Source organism: Calonectris borealis, chromosome 1, assembly GCF_964195595.1.
Source record: "Calonectris borealis chromosome 1, bCalBor7.hap1.2, whole genome shotgun sequence".
Classification (NCBI taxonomy): domain Eukaryota; kingdom Metazoa; phylum Chordata; class Aves; order Procellariiformes; family Procellariidae; genus Calonectris; species Calonectris borealis.
The window spans coordinates 137,207,686-137,235,557 of NC_134312.1; the positions used below are offsets into that span (position 1 = coordinate 137,207,686).

General features: G+C 38.5%; 1 protein-coding gene across 4 annotated transcripts; it reads right to left on the reverse strand.

The window, feature by feature from the left end:
- Nucleotides 1-17: 17 nt before the first annotated feature.
- Nucleotides 18-27,872, reverse strand: PRPS2 (phosphoribosyl pyrophosphate synthetase 2). 4 transcript variants are annotated; one of them, XM_075176233.1, is made up of 8 exons: nucleotides 27,584-27,863; nucleotides 17,478-17,661; nucleotides 14,812-14,832; nucleotides 11,188-11,286; nucleotides 9,986-10,110; nucleotides 7,366-7,539; nucleotides 3,059-3,218; nucleotides 18-2,082 (listed from the first exon to the last, which is right to left on the reverse strand). In XM_075176233.1, exons 1-8 carry the CDS (start codon nucleotides 27,703-27,705, stop codon nucleotides 1,990-1,992), a joined length of 978 nt encoding a protein of 325 aa, XP_075032334.1. In that variant the 5' UTR covers nucleotides 27,706-27,863; the 3' UTR covers nucleotides 18-1,989. The 4 variants fall into 4 exon arrangements, with proteins under 4 accessions (XP_075032334.1, XP_075032362.1, XP_075032342.1 ...); XM_075176261.1 differs by lacking the exon at nucleotides 27,584-27,863 and adding an exon at nucleotides 18,778-18,877; XM_075176251.1 differs by lacking the exon at nucleotides 18-2,082 and adding an exon at nucleotides 4,792-4,991 and having other exon boundaries at nucleotides 3,132-3,218; nucleotides 27,584-27,872.

Genomic DNA, 27,872 nt, shown 5'->3' on the forward strand with positions numbered 1-27,872 from the left:
TAATCTCTTGGCACAAGTAATTTTCAAGATTTATTTGTAATACTTGTGCACAGTAACAGCAAACAATTCAGCATTTTGTTTGTAACAAAGATCTGATCTATATAGCAACTGAATTGATACCATGCATTAAACATTGTATACCTTTTGCATAGTAATAAGGTCTAAACTTTGGTCTAATTATGTGGCCACAGACTTAGGGTTAACAACTTAACTGTAAAGTAATATTTTCAAGATGATAGGTTAAATACTCTTACATTTAAAATATTGCTTTACCAAATAAAACAATAATGTAAATTAATTTCCATTGTGTCATAACGTGTTTTTGAAAACTCAACTGTAATGAGGAATTTCTCTGAGAACCAGTAGGTGAACTGAATTCTCATCACGATATCTTATATACCCCATTTCTGTATTCATCGCTGAAAGCAATACAGGTGAAATTCTGTTTTACACATCTTCATATAGGAAAAAGAAACCTACATATAAAGACAAAATAGATTCATTCTCAGAGAAACCAAAAGAATAGTCTGTCTGAAGACTCTCTTAAATGGAATGCAAAAATCCGTTTTATAATACAACATTGTATCATTATAAATATATCCCAGAATAAGCAAGGTAGGATGAAACAAGGCTATTTTTTATGCAGCTCCACAGTAAAGAAGCATCTCTCAAGCATGGCAAATGCTTTTGTAATTAGTAACTGCAATTTCAGGTAAGAAACTGAGTTTTCCCATGATCTAGGTGCAGGAACACTATCTTAATACACACAAACTCTTCTTTCTAGCAAGACGACTGAAAACACTCCATAGAAGGATTCAAAGACCTAAAATTACAATATTAGATTTGTTTTTTTCCCCCCAGAATCCATTACTGACTGCACTACCAGTATTTAACTGTAAGCTTTCTCAGCATACAAGAGGCAATACTGTTTTCATAGTGATTTTAATTCTTTAATGTTAAAGTATTTGGGACTAGTTAGTCTACCACAGTTCACTGGCTGCACAGTAATAGAAATCTGAAGCTGTATTGACTGTGCAGTTTGAAAAAACCAAAAAGTATTTTCAGATACTTTCTAATCAAGTAAATGTGGGTAGAGACCGTCTTGTATAAATACAAGTGTTTAAATTTGCTGTTTGGACTTTGCATATTAACATTTACAATATTAACAGGAAAACTGCTATGAAATGATTCATATGATCACAATCACGGAATGTCAAAAACTACAGGGAAAAAATGAAATTTAAACCAAACTGCTCATGATTAAAGATTGGTCCTTATTACTGAAACACATGAAATGAATCATCCCAGGAATACTGAAACATTAATCTTACAGCTGAAGACAGTAACCGCACAGAATAGATGTTAAGCAAACTATTTAATGTAATGAGAGCTTTACAAAAAGAAAACAGCAGCCACATATATCGTGTGGAAAAAAGAACATGAAGTGTATGAAACACAGTTAATACTATGGATGCGTCAACAGTTCCTCAAAATTAACATGAAGTTTACATTCTCTTAGGGCTTACAAAATACTATTCATGGTAGTTAAACATAAAACAAAAACCAACAGCTGCTTGCCTGACAGATGAATAGATATAAGATACCCAAGCCTGCAGCATTTAGCTTAACACAGAAAATGATCTTATATGCATACATCCCATTAAGTTCTATGAACAGTTTGTAGTTCTGTATAGAAAAACAGATCTGAAGTAGCAGTTCAGCAGAAAGTAAGGATAGGCACATAAAAGAGAACTTATGCAACACACAACGCTTCCAGACTCTCATGGGAATTCATAAAGTTTCTGCAAGATGGAGATTTATTGCCCATTTACACAGAACAAATGGTAATTACATGACAAATATAATAATTAAACGTACAAGCTCTGGAATTGTACAAAGACACTCATTTCTTGCGGTTGAGATGCATTGTTAAAAACAACAGTGCTAGCTGAAGGGACCTTTGCAAAGATGCAATGTGATCTCCTGCAGTTACAAGGGGACGTGACTGAACAGGTAAGACACAGATTCACCATTGTGTGTTCTTCGAATTGCCTCAGCCAGGATCATGGAAATGTCAATAAACTGAAAGAAAAATCAAGAAGAGAAATTTTATGGGATGCCAAGAACAATAAACTATACGATTTATAAACATATGAACAAACATTCAATTTACCATTGTGCTCTCTTACCTCTTCTAGGAAGTAAAATAACATTAAAGCATTAGGTACTTAACATATACATAAGAACCGCATTAATACAAAGTACAAACTCAAAAATTGAGTAAGAAAGCATTGAATAAGATTGTTGCACAGGCATATTGCTGAAGACTTCTGGCACAGGGCATGTTGTCAAAAAGAAACTATGCTAGCCATCAGATGGCAGTGTCCACTTGACACAAATGCCGTTTAAGGGAAGTATACCTTTTAAGTGCTTGCCTTGTTTCAATAAATACCAAATAAATTTGAAGCTTTTTAAAAATTCAACGTTGCATTAAAAAAACCCAATCTTTTATGCTTTCCTCCACTCTGTACTAAGGAAAAACTCCAAAAGGGACGCGACTTCCCAGAACAATCCAATGTAAAAGCTACTGACATAAGTCGGCTTTGTATTTTCAGTTTGGTTTTTGAAAGGAAACATATGTCATTGTTATCTTGAGCATTTTCATTAGTGTGTTTTCAAAAAACAAAGTCGTCTAAGGTTTCTGTGGCATCCACAATAACATAACTAACTTAGGTTCCTATATACAAATACTGTACGATTAATATTGATCAAAAACCAAAAAACCCCAAAACCCAGCCAATTTTACACTTGTCACTCTTCCAGAGTCAGGCATACTCAATCTGTTGCAAATACCAAATATTTTGCAATACTCTATTGTACTACCTTAATCCCCTTAAAACAGTTCTTTGGCATGTTTTAGCAAGATCTTCTGCAAACAACAAAGCTGCACAATGCATTTTAGAATATTATTTTCCTCTCAAGGCACAAATTCTAGCATCAGTGAACTGTAAAATACAAAGCCAGAGTTTAAACAGATGACACAAAAACACCACCATACCTGAATTTTTGGGCAGTGTTTCATTTTCTCTTCTTGAGGGATTGTATTAGTTACCACAACAGCTTCAAACGATGCATTATTAATCCGAGAAATAGCAGGACCAGAAAAGATGCCATGAGTAAGAATGGCATAAACTTTAGTAGCTCCAGCAGACACTAACCTGTAGAACACGAAGGAAAAGTATGCTGTGATGCATGTTTACATGTATGGCTATAGATGAAGCCAGATATGAACCTCTGTAGAATACATTTTACACACAAATTCCTCCTGGAAGCTACAGGAAGATACAAATATCTACAAAATAATTCAGAAAATTTAAAGCTTTTTCAGGTTATACGAATAAGTTTCACAAAAAAAACCAAACCTGCTGATTAAATAAAAAAGCTCTTATCAGTAGAAGTGATACTAATCTCAAATGCTGCACTTTTGACCCTATCAGCTGAATACATACATACAACTGAATTCCAGTACAAGTTTTCTATCTTAATCAGGCAAAAATGAAGTAAGTTGGATGGCAGTATTCACAATTCTGTTGTGCCTCTATTATTGTCCACCTTTATTTTCATTTGCATTTTGCAATTCAAATGATTCTGCTTGGAAAGAGTTTCTGAGGAAGAAGAAATGTTAATGATTAAAAGCCTAGCTTACTGCAAGGTTGTGGGAAGACATGCTGCTGATCCAAACACACAGTGAAATGATACAGCACAGGAGGAAAAAAAAAAAAATTAAATCAAAGAACTAGAACACCTTGTGAATGAGTCAGAATCTCTTCATTCGGTTTTGACTGGCCTCTCTGCCTCCAGACACTCAGCTATGTCCTAGCTGCTTTTCTAGTCTTACAAACAGAGGCCCTGAAGACTGGTATTTTATCAGATCATAGCATAAGCACAGTAAGATGGGAAAAAAACAACAACCACAGAAACATCATCTCATTTTGAATGACTCAACAGAATCAAAGTTTTCTGGTCATTCTCAGCATTACATTTAGTAGCTGCAGCCTACAAGGAGGATGCACTACAACAGGGTGAGTGCGTACCAAGGCTGTGTACTTAAGTTTGTACTCAAGGAAGTTGATCTGCTGTATCCGAAAACACGTTTCTTAGTTCATCTACTTCATACGCATCTAGGTTGCTGAGATAAAAAGAGGTCTAAAAAGTATTTTGGTGAGCAAATCTAATTAAGCACAAAGTACATCTCACCTAGATTTGTCATTAATGAAAAGCACTACTTTATGGCAGCATCACTCAAGCAAAAGCATCCTTCTTAGCAAACACTGCAGGTACATTGAAGGTTTCTGATGGTTTTAGAATTTGCTCTATAGAAATCTACTGTAGGTAAATAAAGAAGTATTTCTTTCATAACAGGGAAGAAATAAAGGCCTCCTTTTTGACAGGAATTAACTTCCTCTATGCACTGGAGTATATAAAAAAAAAAACATTGGCTAGACAATTTGTGATTCTGATCTGCAAAGGGCACAGCCCAGAAGCAGACTTTGCTGTCTGATGCAGATTAGTACGCGGATAGCAAACAACTGCACAACAGCACAACATTTCTTTCCAAAATTCCACCAAATTTCCATCAAAATAAAAAGAAACACAAGACTATATGAATCTCTCTACCACGAGTTTTTTACATCCTTTTTATCTAGATGCAAACAGCAAGCGTGCAACTAAAGACTGTAAACTCATGGGACGATCTTTACTTCAAACCACCAACAGGAATGTCCAGCTCACCTAAGCTTCACCTTGTTGCTTTGACACCGTTTCCCACAGCATTCTCCTGGAGAAACTGGCTGCTCATGGACGGGCGTACACTTTGCTGGGTAAAAGACTGGCTGGACGGCCGGGCCCAAAGAGTAGTGCTGAATGGAGTTAAATCCAGTTGGCGGCCGGTCACAAGTGGTGTTCCCCAGGGCTCAGTACTGGAGCCAGTTCTGTTTAATATCTTTATTAATGATTTGGTTGAGGGGATTGAGTGCACCCTCAGTCAGTTTGCAGACGACACCAAGCTGGGCGGGAGTGTTGATCTGCTGGAGGGTAGGAAGGCTCTGCAGAGGGACCTGGACAGGCTGGATCCATGGGCCGAGGCCAACTGTATGAGGTTCAACAAGGCCAAGTGCCAGGTCCTGCACTTCGGCCACAACAACCCCAGGCAACGCTACAGGCTTGGGGAAGAGTGGCTGGAAAGCTGCCCAGAGGAAAAGGACCTGGGGGTGCTGGTTGACAGCCGGCTGAACATGAGCCGGCAGTGTGCCCAGGTGGCCAAGAAGGACAACGGCATCCTGGCCTGTATCAGCAATCGTGTGGCCAGCAGGAGTAGGGAGGCGATCGTGCCCCTGTACTCGGCACTGGTGAGGCCGCACCTCGAATCCTGTGTTCAGTTTTGGGCCCCTCACCACAAGAAGGACATGGAGGTGCTGGAGCGCGTCCAGAGGAGGGCAACGAAGCTGGTGAAGGGCCTGGAGCACAAGTCTTATGAGGAGCGGCTGAGGGAACTGGGGTTGTTTAGTCTGGAGAAAAGGAGGTTGAGGGGAGACCTCATCGCGCTCTACAACTACCTGAAAGGAGGTTGTAGCGAGGTGGGTGTTGGTCTCTTCTCCCAAGTAACAAGCGATAGGACAAGAGGGATGGCCTCAAGTTGCACCAAGGGAGGTTTAGATCGGATATTAGGAAAAATTTCTTCACCGAAAGAGTTGTCAAGCATTGGAACAGGCTGCCCAGGGAAGTGGTTGAGTCCCCATCCCTGGAGGTATTTAAAAGACATGTAGATGTGGCGCTTAGGGACATGGTTTAGTGGTGCACTTGGCAGTGTTAGGTTGGATTCAATGATCTTAAAGGTCCTTTCCAACCTAAATGATTCTATGATTCAAACAGAGTCAGGGAGGAAGTACCACATGGTCCTGTTTTGGATGCAAGACTATTTGATACTCTCATAATGTCTACAAATATATTGAACAGGAATATAAATTCAAAATGCTCTCAACTGAGACATACTAGCTTTAGAAAGGGTTACATTCAAGAGTAGTAATGCTACACTAAATGTTCAGCAACATCAATTTAAAACATTCCTGCGTCTTGCTCCTCAGCAGTTCCTTCCCACTTCCAATATGCACTATTTACAATCATACGGGGGTGGGCTTTGCTATAAACAGTATCAAAATACAAGATCTTTGAACGGAAGATTTAAAACCTCAGGACTCTGGCCAAGTTTAGATTGCAGCCCTTAACCTCCCAAACCAAAGTTGGTAACACATATTTGGATATAAGTGGACGGGCAGGAGCACTTTAGTCTAGTATTGCTCAACTGTAATACCTCACATTTGTTCTTAATGAATTTCAGTCCATTTCTCCAATTTGTCAAGACGATTTTGAAGCTAGAGTTACTGCCATGCATATTGAGTTGTGAAGCTACAGCAACAGGAAGAATTAGTCATTTCAGGAATCAGCAATTTTTTTAAAGGCTGCAGACATTATCAAAGTTCAGTGCAGTCAATAATGCCAACTTCTGTGGAAAAAAAGCCCTACTACTACCCTGAAACGTACCAGCATAAAGCCAGCTGGAAAATCATGAAGTAATCCTTTCTACTTAGCACTGCTAGTGCCTCAGATAAGATAGTGCGTCTACATTCACATGCTCCACTTCAAGAAGTGGACCAACTGGAAAGAATCCAGAGGCCGCCAACAACAGAGCAGAAGTCTAGAAACCATGTGGAAAGACTGAACGAACTGAAGTTACTTAGTGTAGAGCGGAATGAGAACGCTCTTTAACTAACTTCCAGACAAAAGACAGGAAAACTTATTCTCACCTCCCCAGATGAAAAGAACAAGTAGTTTTATACTGAAGATGTACCTTAAAGATTAATATTAAACACGCATTGAACACTGGGGAGAAAATACTTTCTAATGTTAAATTTAGTAAAGCTTTGTGACAGATTGCCTACGGAGAGTGAAAAGGTTCCATGATGAGGTTTAAAGAAAAGAATGATTTTCTATCTGTCGTTTCTGCCTTGGAACTGAAAAATGCATTAGATGGCCCAAGTCCCTTCCAAGTTATATGACTTTTTATTTATTCTGTCCTCTTTCTAAATACAGATAATATATTTCTGTAAATATTTTCTCAATTCCACGTTCTAAAGAAGGACACAGCTTGATCACAGGACTGTGACGTATAGACTCAAGGATCAGAGTGCTTTCCTGCTACAGAGGTCAGCTTGGATTACAAGCATGCAGGACACAGCAACTGCGTTCATTGGCTATCTGCAGGTTACAGTACAGCAAAACAGTGAGCCAGTCCATAATAATACTTACTTGTCTGCTGCGTGACATATTGTGCCACATGTGTCAGCCATATCATCGACAAGAATTGCTACTCTGTCTTTCACGTCACCAACCAAGACCATTCTGTCCACCTCATTTGCTTTCTTTCTTTCCTTATGAATGAGAGCAAATTCCACATTCAGTCTGTCAGCAATTGAAGTAACCCTAAGTTACAGGAAGAAATAGACCAGATTTAGAGAATTATTTTAAAAGAAAGAACAGAGCCATACATGTCTATTTGTCATAAAACACAGTTTTTATGTTTCCTGGCTTTCAAATTACCGCAGCACAAACTTTAGCAAGTAATGAGACAGGTTAGAAACAATCTTAATTCACTGCTAATAAATACAACCAGAGAGTGTTAAGCTATACTCCAGAAATCGATTTTTTTATTGAATTGACTTTGGTTTTCTGTCATTAAGTGCCTGGCTTTGAAAACATTTCAGCTATTCACAAGCTTTTATTAAGCTGCTGCAATACCTAGTCACACTAGATAATTTACAGTAGAGGTAGCCTCAATTCTAAGCCTACAGCAGCATGCACTTTAACATCCCAACTGAAAATACCATTGGAGGAATGTGAAACCAAACCAAAGTGAAAAACCAAACAGTTAGTTAATAGTGATTAATTTTAGCAGTACTTGACTAGTAATCAAGTAGCTTACTTCATTAGTAATTCCCTTAGCTATACATCTGCTTGACAAAGATCTTTTAAAACTATTCAGGGTGACCTCTGGTGGCCAGACAAACCTCCAATAACAAACTTAATTTGTTACAGACTTCTGATTGCTTTTTTCAGGTTCTTTAATATACCAGAGCTGGTAGGTATAAAGACACAGGAATAAACAATACTATGCTTTTTCTATGCTAGCACAACCTTGTAGCCTGTCTTTTTAGAATACGTTTAGAATGTTGTTAACAAGGTTATTAACATGCATAGTTAATAGAGAATATAGTTTTGTTTCTTTACCACTTAAATATGAAGGAGTTGTTAGTTACTGTATTTCAAAACTGGGTGATAAACAAAAAACCCAAATGCTTTGGCATTTTTTGTGAACAATAGTGTAATTTCATAGCAAGACTCAATACTTCAGAAGCATTAAGATATCAATAGAATTTGCCTTTTTTAAATATCTTTAATGCTTACAGATTTAAATTTTAAGAAAACTTTCTTCACATTCTATTCACTTTTCATTAACCCAAGTATTATTTTAAGGTTTACATGTTTCAAATGGAAATGCCAAACCAATTTTTTTTACGTTACATTACTGGAGGTGAAGGAGAACCTGTGAGTTTATTGAAAACAACATCTTCCCCTACTTCATCAGCAACTTCTTGTTTGCATTACAACAGAAAGGTACCAAAGATAGAGTCTGTCTATCTATGTTAAATACAGTGAAAGTGGTCCTCAAAAAATAAACTCTTATGATCAACTTGAAAATATACAAATATTTGGTAAGGGAAAAAATGCTGCCTTCTGACTTGAATTCTAAGCAAAGGCTGTATTTTGTTTAAAACAAACAAACAAAAAAACAAACAAAAAAACAACTGTGAAAACAACAGTATCCAGATAGGAACAAACAAAGAAATTTAATTGACTGAGTTTTAGAATGTTTTCTATTCTTCACATCTTTAACTGGATTAATCTAAACGGGAACAACTATGGAGTTCTAATCAGTCTCATTTCCCTATTAATTATTAGAACATGAACACTCAAAACAGACGCAAGGACTTAAATTAAAATCAAATTAGGACAGTCTTTCACATTTTTCCCCATACTACCTTCCAAACACTTAAATTACTATGGGCTTACAGGATTCTTACTTCATTTGTCTTTGTTCCCATTCAGTTTTGTAGCAGCAGCACAACCAATAACACTTGACAATAAGCGTTTCGCCTCAATGGCATGCTTTATCACCTCACCAGCCAGCGTGCTACTGAACTTTTGCATTAGTTTATGCTCAATAGATACCAAATAAAAGATAGTCTGCTAAATGAGTAACGCATGCTGCAAATGAAGAAACACTCCAATGAACTAACTTTTTTATTTTCACCTTTTGCCACTCAAAACAAAACTTCACTCCCTTCTTCTAGTATTCACAGTGCACAACCTGGGGTCAATAGGTTTACAGCTGGAATGCAACAATATAAAGAAAAAAGAAACGCGACTCAGGCAAGCTCTTACCTAAATGCCAGCAGGTACAGTGAGGATAGGCCTTATGCTTTGACAGAGAAGGGAAACTTAGGCAATTCCAGAGCGAAGCAGGAAGAGGTGCAGCAGCTGGACTAAAGAAGCAAGCAGCAGGAAAAATCTCTTCCCTCCTGTGGAGGGATTTGGCTAATGAGGCCATATCCAGGGAGAGAGAAAAAGATTTTCTTTAGAGTATAGAAAGCTCCTGGATGTTTTCAAGCATGAACAACATTGGAAAAACTAGTTGTTCTGTTTTTACAATGCAGTTGGATTCATCAGTGATGTACCCTATATCTTGCACAATTCATAGAGGAAAAAAGAAGACTAGACAAACTAGTTCATTAACCACTAACTATATGGAAAACTAGTTCATTAACCACTAACTATATGGAAAATTAATAGTTTTAGGCTTGTATAGTACCTTTTTGCACCACCTGCATCAGGTGAGACTATGATACAGTTTCTCCACTCCAAAATGTTTTCTTTAATCCACTGCAGCACTGCAGGTTCTGCATACAGGTTATCTACTGGAATGTCAAAGAAACCCTAGTCCAAAACAGAAAGAGAGTTTCATGAATATACATTTATGTCTTATCTGGAACGAAGACACAGGGAAAGAATCAAGCCTTTGCCTTTCATGTATGGTAGAACTTTAATTAGTATTTTGCACTGGCCTAATTCTGCCCCCTGATATTACTATCAAATGCAGCAGAAGTCAGACAAATATTAAGGTCTCTAAAAATCTCACCCAAGAATACTGAAATAAGGAACAGCTGTTCTCAAATGATATAAAAATCAGAAAAGATGATCACCTTGAGGCACTCAAGAAAATTCACGCTTGTGAAAAGCTCTCAAAAAATCCAGTGAGTAATATTCAACTTCCACAAATTTCAACTGCTTGACATGAACAGCAGTATTTCAATATGGGGAAGATTCAAGTTAGCATTACTTGAGCAGCAGAAATGGAATCTTTCTTTTTGTGCAAGTTGTAGCAACAAGAAATCTGTGTTAGACCACCAATGAAATTGCTTTTTATTTGCATGGCAGCCATCTAACATAATAGGAAATTCTGATTAAACAGAATTACCAGAACTGGAAGAGAAGGTATTTTCTAGAGAAAGCAAGGTATCTTGAAAAGAGGTACACATGAGAATGACAAAAAATGTCTATTCTGTGTCCGAGGAAAGAGTTTTGTCATTTGCTGCAGGTTGCCAGCCTCCATCTCCACTTCTCTTAAGAGAATATTGTCCCCTTGGCTGTAACAACAGAACTCTATCTAGGGCATTACTATAACCTCTGACCAGGCCAAGATTAAGAGAACTTGCCCCAAACCAGTATATTTTATGTGCTGGGAGCTCTTACACGAGACTTGGCAAATTCCACTGAAGACTCCAACGCACAAGTATTCTAAGTGCCCGCAAAATCACCCCATAAAATCAAGGCTGGTCTCTTTCAAAAAGGAAATTTAATTAGAAACAGGTAGTGAGACTTTCTCTGAACCCTGAGAATTACACTTCTGTATATAGCCTTTCAGAACAATGAGAAAAAACAGAGAATTAATATTAGCCTTTCACATTAATTCAGCAGAGCCCCTAGCCACAGTTAGTAAGAACTGATAGTTACCTGAATCTGAGAAGCATGCAAGTCCATGGTGATTATGTGGTCAGCCCCTGCAACTGACAGCATGTTGGCAACAAGTTTTGCAGAGATTGGAGCACGACTCTGAGGAATAAAGCACAAATGTTTAAATTTTAAAAAGATTTCGACTAGATGCAAGGAATCAGGAAATTAGCTACTTTTATTGATTTTTTTCCTTTAGAATATTTGGAATCTAGATATGAAGAGCTCCAGAACTTTAGCCAAACTAGCCTGTCAATAGCTAATCTTGCTACTAGGGTTTTGAAACTCAGCAAAACTTTTAGAAATATCTAAATCAGTTTGCACAGTCTGCCTGATAATGCTTTGTAGTAATTAGACTGACTAACAAGCAGATAATATTGGGGATATCATTTCCCAATTCTTCTATTTAAAACTCTCGGAAAGACAGACAATCTCCATTTCTCTAAGCCACTACCCGACATTAACATCCAACTCTCAAGCAACTATCCTGTTCTAAAAAACATTGCCAAAAATGAAGATTGAACCCAACTTTTGAAAACACTGCTTTAAAACAAAGTTAGCATCAAGCATTTCTTCATGATATAGTAAAGCTTGTAACAGATCCATGTTGGCAGGGGTCTTCTAACCCTGGCCTATTTATTTATTCTTTTTTGCTAATTCAGGCTTAATTGTTGGATGCAACTAGGAGTCTAGAATTCCCAAAAGGGACAGGGGGGATGAAAAAAACAAAGAAGTAGAAAGAACAAAAGAAGAGCAAAAATCTATTTAGCAAAGTTAATGACAATGTCAAAAGCTTTTTAAATGTGACAAAGACGCAGAACAAATAGCAACATAAAAAAGAGAAGATGGAAAATCATGACTGGAAGATACCTCACTTTTTAGTTTTGAGCAACTCCAAAGTTTTTTTTTCAGATTTTTTTTAAGCTCTGAAAAAAGCTATGTTGCCCTAGACAGCTTTCTCTGTAACAGAAATACTAAACAAAACCTCCTGTTTTCTTTTTGCCAATCTTTAAATAAGGCTAATAGCTGGCAATAACATTAGCATGAAGGCAGAACTGCGATTTAGAGGTTCCATCTCACTGTCAGGCTCTGTTTTTTGCTGGCACAGTATTCTCTCCTGCTACATCTCTTTATCAAACAGCCTCATTTAGCCTCCTAGGAACCCCCTCTCCCTCCACCCCATATATACAATTACAGAGTATCTCTGCTTTCCTTCCACTAATGCTCAAGGGCATAACCTAAAATAAGCTGAACCACTGTCAATCTAACCTGGATGCTTTTCTGTCTGTGTCATATCAAGGAACCAGTATTTTCCTCAACACTTTTGCTAATTTAGGTGGAAACTCGCCATTTCTCTGTTTTAACCTGCAGATTGCCAACATACTTCCAGAAAAGAAGCTGAGATATTGCAGTCTTTCTTATGGCTGGATCAAGTTTATCATCATCATTACAGAAATTCTTCATTTTGAAAACCATCCCTTTTGGTTTTTGTGTTTCACAGAACATCACCACCATTCGGTCTGTGTAAGATACACAGAAGATAAATGCAACAGCCAGCACTTCCCTCCATCTCTGCAATTCAGAGTTTGCTATCATTAGCACTTCAGCACGGATGATTTTCTTGTTACTGAGGACCATGCTGCTCCTCATTTAAGTTCAGTTCTGTAAGGTTCAAGTTGGCCAAAGCTTTCAGGATATTTCTATTATTAGTAGTAAACTTTTGGTTCATGCCATTCAAATTCCTGATTACTTCCGCTCATCTTAGCAGCACAAACTGACATTTTTAAGCTGGGCTTCAAAATATTCTCAATTCTCAAACATCTAATAAAACAAAGATTTAGTTTCTACTCTTTTGACTCTACCACAATGTTCTCTTATCAGCTCTTTGCAAAGATCTGGTCTGATGCTACAGCTAAGCTGGACTAACAGGTGATGCTGAAACCAGAGGTTTGCTCCCCTTCCCTTCTTCCCAGGCTATACACTTCTACCACTTCCCTTGCGCTGCACACCGAGACTTGTCTGAAACCAAAGCAGCCAGATGAGGCAGCTCAAGTGGAAGAGAAGGGAAAAGAAGATGGCAAACCAGGACCACCCCCTCTGGTAGAAATAAGCAACTAGTTCAGGCTAGCTGCTAAATGCAAATTACATTCTTCCCAGAACGTAGTTTGCCATTTCCACTCCATCCAGCATACTGAAATTTGCTTTTATTTTTTTCCATTTCTGTTCAATGTGAGTACCTCTTAGCTTGTCTCATGTATCAATATCATGAGTATCACCATCACAAAAAAAACCCAAAATACTTTCCTGCATCAAATACTAATGTATACGTTACCAGTTGGTACTTCTTTCAGCTGCTGGCCTTGCAGGCTGCCTTCCCAGAAGGAAGAACTTGAAGGTTTTACCACTAGGTAACTTGTTTTAGCAGACATGCACACATCACAGATTGCCTACGTGTTGGTGGACAGGGGTCTTGGAAGGAAAGATAGCCAGACACCAATACCTGTTTCTCAAGAATGGGCTAACAGCAGATTAAGACAAATGAAGTTTGCAGCTATCTGACAGTTTCCTTTACACAAAACTGTGCATTAAAAGAAAACACACATGACATGTTCAAAAGGATTTAAGATTTGATTGCTTGCATAGAAAATAAGTTTTGTGCTACAATATGATCCAAATTGAAGATTATTTTAAAATCAAAGAGAGTATATTCATGGGAACCTCAGATAACCTGGCCTCATTATTCAGAAACTTGGATGACAAAGGTAGATGTGAACTCAAGATTTTCTTTATCTTGGAGTTTGTAAGGTTTGCTTCTGATCAGAGAGGCAAGAACACAAAGAGATTCACAGTATTCATTGTTCCATTCTTTGACACAATTTGAGATTAGTTTCAGAATTATTAGTGTGAAACACAACATTACATTATGTACAGAAACTAAATTGTAAAAAAAAAATCACTGAGTTTTTAGTTCCTAAGCAAATTCCCTGCTTACATATAACAAGTTATATAAATGATTACTTCCTTTGTGATGCATTACAAATTTATTCACAATTCTAAAAAATACCACGGGCAGGAGGGAATCCACTAAGCTAATATAAACAACCTCACAAGAGTAACTATGCAAAGGACACATAGCTGAAAGTAAAAGTTGTCCATCAAGATTAAAGCTCTGTTGCCTTTAAGCATCTTATTACACCATCTTGCTCAAAATGCATCACATGCATACTGAACAAAAAAAAAAAATCCGAGAAACCCCAAAGATTTATAACTGGAACTTTCACTTCCAAGAAAGCCAGTTGTAAAGTGTATGGATACTGAATGTTCACTAATGTATTACCTAAATTTATTGTTTCAAAAATGAGATATGCTTTGACGCTTCAGAAGTTGACAGCCATTATCTTGAATGTCCAAATAAATTTTTAACTAGAAGCTAGGAGTTTTCTAGTAGCAAATTAATCCACAGGATTACTGTCATGGCCTAGGTGAAACACAACTGAAATCAAGAAGTGAAACTGAAAATGTTCCCAGTTATACATAATGTAACCCAGTAAGTTTCACCCTTTAAGGCCATATTAATGGAAATGCATAGCGTTAGATTAAAAAAAAAAAAAAAAAGAGGATACCTACCCAACGCTCCACGGACCCCTTCTACAAATCAAAAAAACAAAGTTACATGAGCTGTAGAACACCAAACTTACCTGTCACTCTACTTCTAACTTATCTCAAAGGCATCTCTGCAGCATCCTACGTAAATGTGTCCTGCCCACGGCTCGGAAGGTTAACATGATTAAAGGATGCATAAATGCAACTATGGCCAAAGCACAGATACAGCTGAGCTAATTTTAAATTAGCTAGCTTGTGTATCAGAAGTATTCTAGTTTATGGGAGCGCTTGATTGCATCTAAATTAATTTACCAACTTTTCTACGATTCTCAGCAAGCCTTTTTTTTTTTTTTTAAACCTCTGTTTCTCATTTAAAGCTAGTCCAGGTTTAATGCGAAAATTTCCAGAGTAAATCACACAGGTCTTGTTCTGAATATGATTTTTTACTGCAAGGCCCTTTCTTTAAATAAATAAATCAAGAGCACTTCCATTGTTCTCAGCGATCATAACTGCAACAGAGGCATGAAGAACACAGGGTTATTTCAAGCAGCAAGGACTCACTCTATTTAGTTCTTTATGGATTAAAAGTCAACAACTTAAATTCAAACCAGAAAACAGCATCCAGCTACTGAAGATTATACTGCTTCAGTTCATAGTCAAACTACAGCAATATCTTTCACCAGAGAGAAGAAAATCTGTAAATAACCATAGGAAGAAAATGGCTGGCACTTTACTGACACTTCAGGCAGCGTACAAAGCTTGTGCTCTCAATATGGGTCAAAGACCAAGTGATGTGATGCAATCCAACAGTGGGAGGAAAGATCTCCCTGTCAATAAGCTGCCCAATGTTGACAGCTATATTATAACTTATTTTGCAACATGGAGGTCAACTACCAAGGTTAATTTCCAAAGATGGCAAACATTTTCTCAATTGCAAAACAGAGGTAAAAAAAAAAAAGAAAAAAGAAAAAAGAAATGGTTTGCCTAGAATTGCAGGAGAACTCAGTGACACCCAGAGAAGAGTCTGGAACAATGCTCAAAACCTTTGTTAATCAAAATCATTTTCCTAGGCTATCCATCTTCAGCTGGCATTTCCAAAAGACAAAATGCTCCTGGGTGGCATGCTGGGCCACCACACTGTGGGTTTTAAGTGTCTCTCGGAAGGCTGCCACATGGATTTTGGGTACTCTTGACAAGGCATAACCTAGATGCATGGAAAACTTGGGACATACTCATCCTTTTCCCACACCAAGAACTTAGAGGATGGTCCAGCAGAATCTTCCAATATGAATTTGGAAATCAAAACATAGTGAGATGCTTTCCTTCCCTTTCAACAAAATGTTTATCACTTCCCTTTCAAGCTTTTTTGATAAAAAGAAGTATTTCAGCTCTCCTGATCAAGGGAGAGCATTATACAATAAAAAACACAGCAAAAAGGAAGTTCCAAAAGATGTAGGCAAAGAATAGGGAGCTACTATCTAACTCCTGAATTCTGTTTTTGGAAGTATAAGAAGTGGGTCTTGGTAATATTAGTATGGTGTTAGAGAGCCTGCATTTAAAGAATGAGTACACTAGAAAACAACTTTTCTGTATTTAGTTTTGTTCTCAGACATCACAGGCTGAGCGTTACATATTTTGTAATATCTGCTATTATTTTTAGCTTCTCCATTACTTCTCAGTCCTGTTATGTTTTATATAAAAGAATGTAAAGAACAACAGAAAGCTTTCAGGATGGTTTGCTTGATGCCCAAAGTGAAAGGGAGGGGGCAGTCCATTTATGGGAAGTATCGGAGAAGGGCAATTTTCCAAAAAGACAACTATTGCAATCCAATCTTAAAAGCCAAATTCATATTTATTCTTGTTAGTTCTTTTCAAGTAAGTTTAGGTAAAAGTAACATTCACATAACATATCAGAGGGTTTTCATATATATAGTAGAGATAGGACAGTTTAGTTCTGTATTTTTTAAAATTAAGCTCACTTGCCACAGAGAGTTTGTTACTTGTTATCAACTTGGCTGAACTGGTATATTCATCAGTTAAGGCAGACCAAATTCAGGAAAAGGGCATTAAGATCAGAAGAGTATTTATGAGGTTTCCCATTTTTGGTTTGCATCAATAAAAATAATTATTACAGATACAAAACCATTTTTTTATCTGCCTTGCAGCATAAAATAATGTTTTTATTAATTACTGTTATGCTTTGCAGATTTAATCAGTTCCTTCCATTTGGCTCTCTGTTTAACCATCTAGGGTAAAACCCACCTACATAATAGTTACAGCACTTTGAATTTAGGATTTAATTCCATGCAATTAAAATATTTAAAAGGGTGTACTCTCTTCATATATAGAGGTAAAAAAATAAAAAAAAAAGAAGCTGGAAAAAGCAGAAAAAACAGTCCCATAAGGTGAGGTTTGCTAGCAGAGTACTCTGCAATATACCACACACATAGGATGTACCTATTTTTTCAAATTGAAGGCATGTCATTTACCAAAACACAAGCAAAAAATAATTTATCGTCTCACTTCATTCAACTATAGATGACATAATTGAACATTTTACCAAAAAAGGATGAAAAAAAAGGCAAATCTTTCAAATCACTTAAATGTTTATGAAACGATGTTTCATCTCCAAAAATTTGAAGTGAACAAGCTGAAAAAAAGCCTTCCGAAATTACACAGTTCTTACCTACCTTGTCTTTCTTATCTTGCCTGGCATATGGAAAACATGGAATTACAGCAGTCACTCTGGAGGATGATGCAATCTTGCAAGCATTGATCATGATGAGCAGTTCCATTAAGTTGTCATTTATTTCTCCACAGCCACTCTGGATGATATACACATCTTCTCCTCTCACACTTTCACCAATCTCTACACTGAAACAGCAGGAGATCACCATTTAAACACTTGAATTACTGGAAAAGCATTATTAAAGAACAGAAAAGAGTTTTGTTTTAACAAAAACTTTCATAGGTTTATCCCCATTTAGACTAAGATTTTTTTTACAGCGATTTGGGTAACTGTCCCCTTGATACAGCACCTATTTCAATATAAGCCAGTCTAGAATTTACTTCAGTCTAAATATGGTCTTCATAAGGTCAGCACCAACCAACACGTAATTATGGCTATAGCACTGATGCAGCTCACATTGTTACTAAATTTGATACTGCTTTTTTTGTTTTAGTCTGTCTATTCTTTGTCCTTGCCACCTCCCAAGGAGATGACCATTTAAAGAATAACCTAGATGATAAGTACAGAAACAATACAGCCAGCTTCAGAGCATTAAATACTACCTGCATCAAAATACCTCCTTAAAAAGGGCAATTATTTCTCTGATAATTAAGAAGTTACTAAATTTAAGAAACTACTGCATTTTAGAAGAGAGAAGTATCAAACCACACCGCAAAACCAGAAGTCTAGTTAAAATTTACACCATGATGTCCAAGCAAAGTATTTTTTTAAAAAAGAAAATCTTAGAGAAAAGCTAAGAGGGCTGCTCATCAACAGCTCACCATGACTCAACAACTCTCATGTTGTGTCAGTTGTTCTATTTGCTCTAACTGTGCTTACATACTTTGGTTCCTTATGATAGTATCTAAGAGTTATTTTATTCTTCCACAGATTTCAAGGCAAATTCTGGCACTGATCACTGCTCACACCACAGAATTCAAAAATTAGATAGATGTCATAAATAAACAGGAAAATTAAAACAAATCAGTTGAATGTGGATTCTTTTTTAATTCTAAGCCCAAGCAAGAGAAATCTACTGTTGAACCACACTAACTTTTCACATCTGTTAGTCCAAAACTCACACAGAAAAACAGCAGACTAACCTTCATTTTTTCCTGAATCCATGCACAACATACAAGAAACATACAGACTTCCTAAATAATGAGGCGATCAGACCTTTCAAACCCATCCTCTACTAAGTTAGTCTTAATTATTAAACATTAAAATATCTTGAGCCCTTATTTAAAAGGTTGCATCTTTACCCAAGACACAAATAAGCAAAAGCTTCTAGCTGGAAACCAGCCAAGTGGCCCAGATGCGGGTAGAATAATTTCTCTGATGGGTCCTTCAATGCTGAGGCTTGTCCTGGTCAAACACGGTCCGAACAACTTTCGTTTATCAGGTTTCAGGGTGCTGTGTAAGACTCACTAGCTTTCTGTAGCTACAAAACACAGAAAGGAATTTACTGCTTAAAAACATCTTAATGATATGCAAACATTTGATTTATTACCATCAAGATAGTTGAGTCCATGCTCTCAGCTCCCCTATGCAACTCGTCTGCAGTCCCAAACAAGCTATAAAAAGATCCTGCCTTAATTTTTCTCCTTAATTGAACACATTTTTTGCCAAAGAATGCTACTAGCAGGATTTCTTAAGGCCAAAAGAAAGCAAACACCAAGCTCTCTGGAAGGACAGAGGTGGTCAGGGACAATGTCATCTGCAGATATATCAGTGTTAATCCAGGAAACCTTTTGGAGGCTTTCATCATGGCACACAATTTTTTGGTCATAAAACTGTTACTTCCCTGTCCAAGTTTTTGATCATTGGAATAGGGCTGTTCAGAGAAAACTGTTTTGATCAAATTATTTTCTTACTTTTTTTTCCTTTTTGGAGCTGAAAAAGTTTTGGTCAACATAACTTAAGTTCAGCCAGACACTAAGCATATTCCATAACCGGAAGAACTGGTCAGGCTTAATTAGAAGCCCTACAAAAAACAGTTCTGCTGTTGGAATATCAGAGTTCCACTTCCCAGAAGAATAAACAAAACCAAATAAATAAATAAATAGAGAAACCTGTCATTGCTTCTGACACACAAAACCAGCTCCGAGTAAAGCATCTACCTACTAGCTTATGGGCGCAGCCTCAACCATCGTTATAGATTCACGGTGATTATTATGAGGGCTCTGAAAAATGATAATCGCCACTTGACCCGGCATTTACACAGACCTGCTTAATAACAAGTGTTGTCATATACCACACCTTTGGAATAGGTCCAAAGAAGAACACCACCACATGCAAAAGCTCTATGGCACCTCTTTCAACTCAAGACTGTGAAGTTACACTCCAGTTCTGGAAATTAACCTAGGAACCATTACAAAGGAGAAGAAAGTAGAAAAAGACTAAGAAGAAAACACCATCAATTTTTAGGGAAGAATGTTATTGGAGTGACAAAGGAGGGCAGACTAAGATTTTAGTACTTGGGGGCAAAAAGTAACCACTAGTTTCACAGACATATTATGTAATAGGAAGAAACTTTGCTGAATGACAAAAATACATGATCTTAACGTTCATTATATACACAAAGAACACTGAATTATAACACTCGGAGTTGTTTTGCTCCTTTAAAAAATAGTCATTTCTAAGCACACCGCTAAGAAATAACAGGTTTCAGAAGGTCAGGGAATGTACTTTGAGATAAATATAGATCTGGTTCATACAATGGGCCTGAAGTGATGCTTCTTCCATTGCCATTAACTATATCTTTTCAATGACCTTGGGCTAGCAATAACTTTTTCACCTTATAAACAACTTAAAAAACAGAAATGGTACTACTTTCTCTCTCAGTGCATTTGAAAAATTTTTGGTTATGCTTTTCAGGCCAGAAGGACATACTTATTTGGCACACAGAAATGTGAATTTATGTGTATATGTATATAGAAATACCTTTTCTAGTAGACACGGAAGTTATGTGCAGACTAAAATAAATCAAGCTTAAATTAATACTTGCATAGCACTCAGGAGTAACCCAGCTAAATGTGCCAGAGAATAGCATAATGTAATTATTGCTGGAGACAGCTGTGCAACAGATCAGTATCTCTTATCGTCTACCTTCTCAAAGATTGCTATTGAGAGGTATTGTGTAAACTCAACCAACAGAAACACAGTTGCCTATTTTACCTTCACTGAGCCACACGGTAAAAGATAACCAGTCACTGTGTTGCAAATATTCCATCAGACATAGCCCCTCTACTAACCACATTGGGTTTTTTTTGAGTGGGGTTTTTTGTTGGTTGTTTTTTGGGGGGGTAGCAGTTTAGGGCTTGCTGTTTGTTTGTTTTGGGGTTTTTCTGGGGTTTTTTGTTTTTGTTTTTCTTACACATTCAGCTATAAACAGGCAAACAATAAGAGACTATAAACTATAGTATCAGATATCTGAAGTATTGTACCTCAGATATCTAATAACGAACACTAAGCTAACAGCAGTCAAACTTTGTAACAGTTATCTTATTAACATTACTACTAAATTCCACTTAGACCATCTATATCATGACCTAATTAACTCTTTGGGGGGTTATTTAAACAAACATAGTGAGGACACAGAGGAAGGACACAAGAACAAGCTCTTGCCTCAAGATTACAAGCTCTGTTTGTTTTATGCAATTTAATCAAATTCAGCTATTTGGTAACACTGTTTAAAAAAACTTCTCGTTCAAGAAAAGTCAACAGAACCTGTACATTAAAAGTCCTTACACCACACAATTGTGTTTTGAAGTAAAATTATAGAAATTAATAGCCCACAAAAGTAATTAACTTTGAGCTAGTTGCTTGGAATCCAGAAGTACAAGGCTCTAGCTGGGAAAGATACACATAAGACAGGACATGTTTGAGTGTTGGTATCTGCCTTCATCTTGCAAAGGGTGATTTGAGAGTTCAATTTAATAACTAGAAACTTGGATAGACTAATTACCAGGAATTAAGGATAAGGCTCAAAACCCACTTACGTTACAAACATATTTCAATGGCTGAAGCATCCATTAAGCAAAATTCAAAATCAGGAGTAACAGCAGGCTGAGCTCCTTCTGAGCTAGATTTATAGTACACTCCCAAAAGAACTTACAGCGATGGGAATTTTAAATTTGTACATCCTAACTAAAAAAAACAGTTGTGGGGAAGCAGGGGAATAAGTATGCAAAGCCAGACTAAAATGGTAAATAATGTAAATCCATAATTAGGATTCTGTTCAAGTCATGCACTTAAAAGGGCTCTATGCACCTTTTTAAATAATTACAACAGATTAAGTTTCTAGCCATGCTTACAAGAAGTAAGATTTCTCAAGCAATTTAGGTGCCAATAAAGTAGATGTGTACTTCAACCACTTTCAGTAACCAGAGAAGAGGCCAAAATTTAAGGTCTAGAGTCCTCATACAGTGTGCAAAAAGAATCAATATCTCAAAAGTGATCAAAAAATCCACATGCTGAATTTGCAATTCATTGAAACCCAGCCAATGGAAAGCACTAAGCAGAGGGGTGTGTTTGACCTCTTACCTTTGGGAACGCATTTTGCAGAGTAAAGTCTTTTAATGCAAGACCTCCAACTTACTGGGCAAATATTTTGACTGCCGTGATGTTACATAACGAAGTGGCTACCAGCAAAGCTCAAAGCAACAAACAATCAATAAAAATGCCAGAGTTGGTTTCTGGTCTATAGGTATTCCATATCTCCTGGCACCCATGGTCTCCTCTCCACTCTAGGCTCTTCCACTTTGATTACCAGCTCCAAGACCAACCCCCCAACTAATTTTCATTGACAACTGCCCTGTCCTACTGGTGGGCACTGGCACGGTAAGCACCACAAGACGGGAAATATCTTCTTACCCTCCACTCTGGCACGCAGCCTGCCACCACAAGAGGAAAACACCTTCACTGGAGCAGCTCTGGGTTGAGCCACGTGCAGTCTGAAAGCAACCCTCAGAAATTTGGAAACAAAAATCTAACAAGCCTGAGCACATGCAGAGAGTCTTCAAAGGCTGAGTACCAAACTCTGCAGCTAAGGACATGTGGGATCGCCAGCCATTATTCACACAGGTCATTTCTGTTTTTAAATTTCAAGCAGTTAGCATCTACTTAAAGATAAAAAGTACACAGTATACAGCAAGGTCAATAAAGTGGAAGTATCAAACCAAAAGCTTTGAAGCATTTTTGGGCCTTTTCTGATTCAGAGGAATGAACAATGTGATAAACAGCCGTATTTGCTGCATCTTCAATTCCCCATATAAACAAAACACACACAACATGCAATCCAGAAACAATTTTTATCTTATTCAACCAAGCTGGTAACATCGGTTTCTCCAGCCTCCCCTTGCTCATGACAGTGTAAGCGAGCAGGGAGCGGGGGAAACAGCTGCCTCCGCTGCTGCAGGCAGAGCACAACAACCCTGGTTGCAAATCACTCACTCAGCAGCTGGGCAGTATGAGGAGACACTTCATATCCCAGCATGTCCCTAATCCCTACCGCCTTCAACTGATTTAGCACCAGCTTATCATCTGAGCTTGCTTACTCCACAATTAGGGGTCTGCAAATCCCATAACCATCTACTCCAGTAAGGGTGATGCAGCTCATGGCCCCCGCAGCAGCTAACCCAAAGGAACCAGGGTACAGGAGACGTAGTGAGGTCATGTCTCATCCAAGACAACTGCAGTAGAAGATTTGGAGGATGCTGAAGGAGAGGTGGAAGGGAAATGTTACAGCCCGGTGCTGAATTGTGCATCCCTGATATATAGCATTGATATCAAAGTTTCCAGGTGTGTTCCTGATTTTTTCAATTATTTACTTTATAGAACAAACTGTTTTCATTACCCCACTTTGTGTGAAAGAGACTCACATCCATCCTTGTAAAAATTCCCAAAGGAAACATCAGCTATTTTTTCCATCTTCCAAGATTAAATTTCAGTCCAAGATACCAGTTTTATTTATTTACTTACAAACAAATGGCCCTCATATCAACAACACAGCTTTTCCCATACAGCAGACAATGTCCCTTTGTAGCCAACCCATATTTTCCTCTGTAAAAGCTGTACAGCATACACTTAAGTCCATGTTTCTGAAACAACCCAGCTTCAGCAGCTAAGTAAGGCTGCAGGTAGGCAGCCTCCAAATTCACATGTGCCAGGCAGGACTTCAATTCCCTTCCTCATGGATCTGTCGAGAAGATCTGCACGAAGACTCACTTCAGCCAGTGAATCTCACAGGAAGAAGCAAGGAAGCTCACGGGATGGGTGGGAGCACTAACTTCTTCCACTGGGAGAGATGTGTGTAAGAGGATGCCATCTGTCACTCCAGTTCCTCCATTTTGAGAATAACAAGTATTTGAAGGACAGAGTTAAAATAAATAGTCTTTAGAGAAGCAAACATACCATATATTGTAAGAAAATATATTTATTTAAGAAGTGATACACATTTGATGATAATTTTTTTTTTAATCAGCTGACTCACCAAAAATAGCAGCACTGGGATTTAATTGTGTATCAAGTATAATTAAATGCCATCTCAGTGTATTTGGAGACAATTTTGTGAAAAACTTCAGAGCGTTTAATATCTGTATGCTTCTGTTACATATCTGCCAAACAGAGTTTCATGATGCTGATTCTACAACAGCCATGCCTGTTTAAGGACTTCCATTCCTTTCCTCTTCCTCCAGCCTGCCAAATTCTGCTGACGACAGTTGCTTGTGGGGTTTGAAGAAGATAAACTGACTGAGCCCCCACTGCAGCTCTAACATTTTGCCAGATAAGCGAGAAGGTGGTGCCACCCAAGCTCCTACCATGACACTGTGGCTGGCACTTAATTGACACGCAAGCTTTGACGACTAAACAGAGTTATCTTCCACAACCAGATATTATTGAGAAGCTCCTTTGCTGCTTTCGTTAGGGTTGCTTGACTTTGGTAGTCAGCTGAAGAAAAGCATTTCCATACAGTTTAGATGGAAGGAGGAAAAAAATGTGGCAGTAGTCGAGTCTACCAGCAATTTCCCTCACTTCCTCTAACAGAGACATTACATTTCTCAGTTTACAGACCTGCGAGAATGCTGAACGCCTGAATCAGAAGAGAACTGGGATATTGCTAGATACGCTAGTCTCAATATAAATTAAAAAGAGAAGCCTTTCCCATTTTAAATGTTCTGGAGTTGGGAATGTACCTGCCCATTTAGCCACAGTGCTCGTCAGTGCTGGTCCTATCCCTGACTGACCTCAGGGTACAGCTTTAGTTCCTCAAACCCATTTACATCTGCTAAGGATTGGGACTGAGACCTAGAGCCTGTTTGAGTTGAAATATAATGCAAAATATTTAATGACTCTTCCCTCCACTCTATTCTGCAAGCCAGACTAACTGCAATTCTCAAGTAAAGGGTTTCCAGCTAGGACCCTTTGACAAGGATTTAAGCCTGGGGCTCCACACATTTATCAATTTACACATAATTTACATTTACATTTAAGAGAACGCAGCAAAGAGCAAAACAGAGTTTTTAACAAGAGGTGAATCTTCTCTGCAACTTGCTAACTTAATAGACCTGACAAAGCAAGAGTTTGTTGACCCTCAGGCCCAGGCTTATCTGTTTGCACAGGGGTTTGCCCAAGCGCCATTGGGAAGGTTTAAGGCTCTTTGAGCATTTTAACTATCAGGTTCTAGTATTCTGCAATACTGCAAATGTATTTCGTAATGCCAATACACTTGTTTATAAACTTAAAAATGCAACAAAAAAGAAAAAAAGACTGTGGTGAATTATCTTTATAGAAGAAGAAATAAATTTTTGCTTTTCTTCATGTGTGTAAAAACTTTGCTATACAGACAGACTAAAAATCCAGATGCCTCAGGAAAGGACGACTGCAGCATAAATATTGTATCAACTTTAGCTGTAGTTTACTTTCAAATACATTGTTGAGGAATTCTCTTATTACTATTGCTGATTTTGTTATTAAGAACATCAGTCTACAAAACTGGAAGGCCAACATCCCGAAATAAGTTGCTAAGGATATTGAAAAGATTACCCACTTAAAACATTATATAGTGCGTACAACTGTACTTGCTGAATGGGAAAACAAGAACTTCATTTTAGAATCTCAAAAGTATGAAGCTGTAAAAAAAAGAAAACAAAACTAAACACTTAAGGATTTAAAGTGTTAAGGCATTTTAAGTTCAGGAAAAAAAAAAGGGAAAAAAAGAAAGAAAAAAAAGACAATGTCAGCCTCGCAGTGTTGCAGCAGAAGAAACTAGAAATAATGTTTAGGTTACATACATTCCACGTTCCTCATACCTATACCACACTATATCCCTACTTGCCTAAGAAAATAAACTGGCACTACTAGATTAGCCAAACCACTGATGTGCTGCAGTCATCATTACCTACTTGTTTAATGGCAGAGGCCAATATTGCACACCTGGAAAAATAGGTAGAATGACAGACTAGAGATTATTGTATCCTGTAGCCTAGAATTTAATTAACTTACCTCATAAAATAAATATACAAACTTCGGAGATAAATTTCTACCTTGGATGAAATCTAAATCAATTAATTTCCGCTTAAAACATAGCAAACAGCAGAACTAAAGATTAGTGTCTCTGGAGAACAAGCATTAAAAAAATTAGACAAAAGTTAGCAAGAAAGTCATGCAACCAAATACACAAATTAAGTTTCATCATGCAGAAAAAAGATCAAAGAGCAATAAAGTGAGTATGGGGCTGGAAAGACTTGAGAGAAGATTTAAACCTTCATTCAATCAGGAATGAATAGAAGAGTTAGAGTGTGCAAACATTGGGTTGCATAAACACCAATGGAAGAGGGTTTATAGTAATGCCAGTGAGCATAACTAGAACAAGAGCAATTAAACTGAAAATGCAAAAACATAGACAGAATAGAAGGACAAGCTTTGTGAGAACAATTTTAGAATACACCATGTTAATCTTTCAAAGGAAGCAATGAAAACATGCTTGTTCGGGAGATTCAGAACAAGAACAGATAAAAATAAACATACAGTAACCTCAGAGACTAGCCAGCTACCTACAGTCGGGAACTTGTGTTTCAGAATCAGCTGGCAGCCTAGTCTCCTACACCTCTATAGAAAAGCAGTTGCAGAGTCTTACCAGCTCATGGGATGATCATACAGCTGCCACCTCAATTTAAAATTCTTCACGAAAAATGAGTAAATAAAATAGGTGGGTCAGAAAGCTAAGATGACAAACCAGTAAAGAGAGGCAATATTGGTAGAAAAAGCACTGGCAAGTGCATTCTCAGAGAGTCAAGGTGGGCAAGCTGTCCTCATGGTTTCACACAGGATTTTTTGCACTGTTATCAGAGTCACTTTCTGCATTTGGCTGGCCAGGAACCTAAGACACCTGCACTTTCCATGGTAAGACAAGGCCGTCATAACAACTGTACTATCCTCACACAGGACCAACAGTCTTGGACTAAGAAGGGGAGCCATACAGGAGCTGTAACTGGTCCACCACACACACAACTGGCGGCTACTGCAAAATAAAGACCAGTCACAACAAACCCTGAAACGTGATTTGATCCAGGCTCTTTTTCAAGCACCTAGTCCATCATCAGCACGCTGTTCTTATATCCACTCACATACGGACCTACTTCTGCAGCTACATAATATGCTGTAATTCATAAAATGAAGATGATGTTATCTTTACGGAGACTCTGCCCAAGCTGATCAACCGTTTAATTAACTATCTGTGAACGGTGGGATGAACCTCCCGAGGCGGACAGGCCGCCTGTTGTGAACACCATCCTCACCCCGCAGGAGGCTGCTCTTCGCCTGGCCGGGGGCCGTGCCACCTCTCCTCCGGCGCAGGAGCTGCCGGCGGGAGCGCTCCCGCGCTGGCTCCGCCGAAGCCAGCCGGGACAGCTCCGGCGGAGTGCCTGCGCTCCGCAGGCCCCTTCTCCCGGCGGCCGCAGAGGGAGGCACGAGTGCCGGGGGGCTGCACCTAACCACGCCGTACCCCAGCGCCTGCACCCGCGCCTGCCGAGGGCTACCCATACGCTCCCGCCCCGCCCCACGCACCTGGTCTCCTGGTTGCTGAACTTCTTGGTGACCACCTTGCCCAGCTCCAGCCCGAGCCGGTCGGCCACCCGCTGGGATAGGTCGTGGTGGGAGCTGCCGCTGAAGAGCACGATGTTCGGCATGGCGGGGCCGAGAGCGGGCGGGCAGGGTCAGGGACCGCGGCGAGGGCGAGAGAGAGCGCGGGGACCACGGCGCGGGGTCAAATAACCGGCGCCGCGGGCCCGCCCCCGCCCCGCCGCCAGGAGCGGGGAGGGGCCGCGGGGCGGGGCGAGCCCGGGGCGGCGGGGGG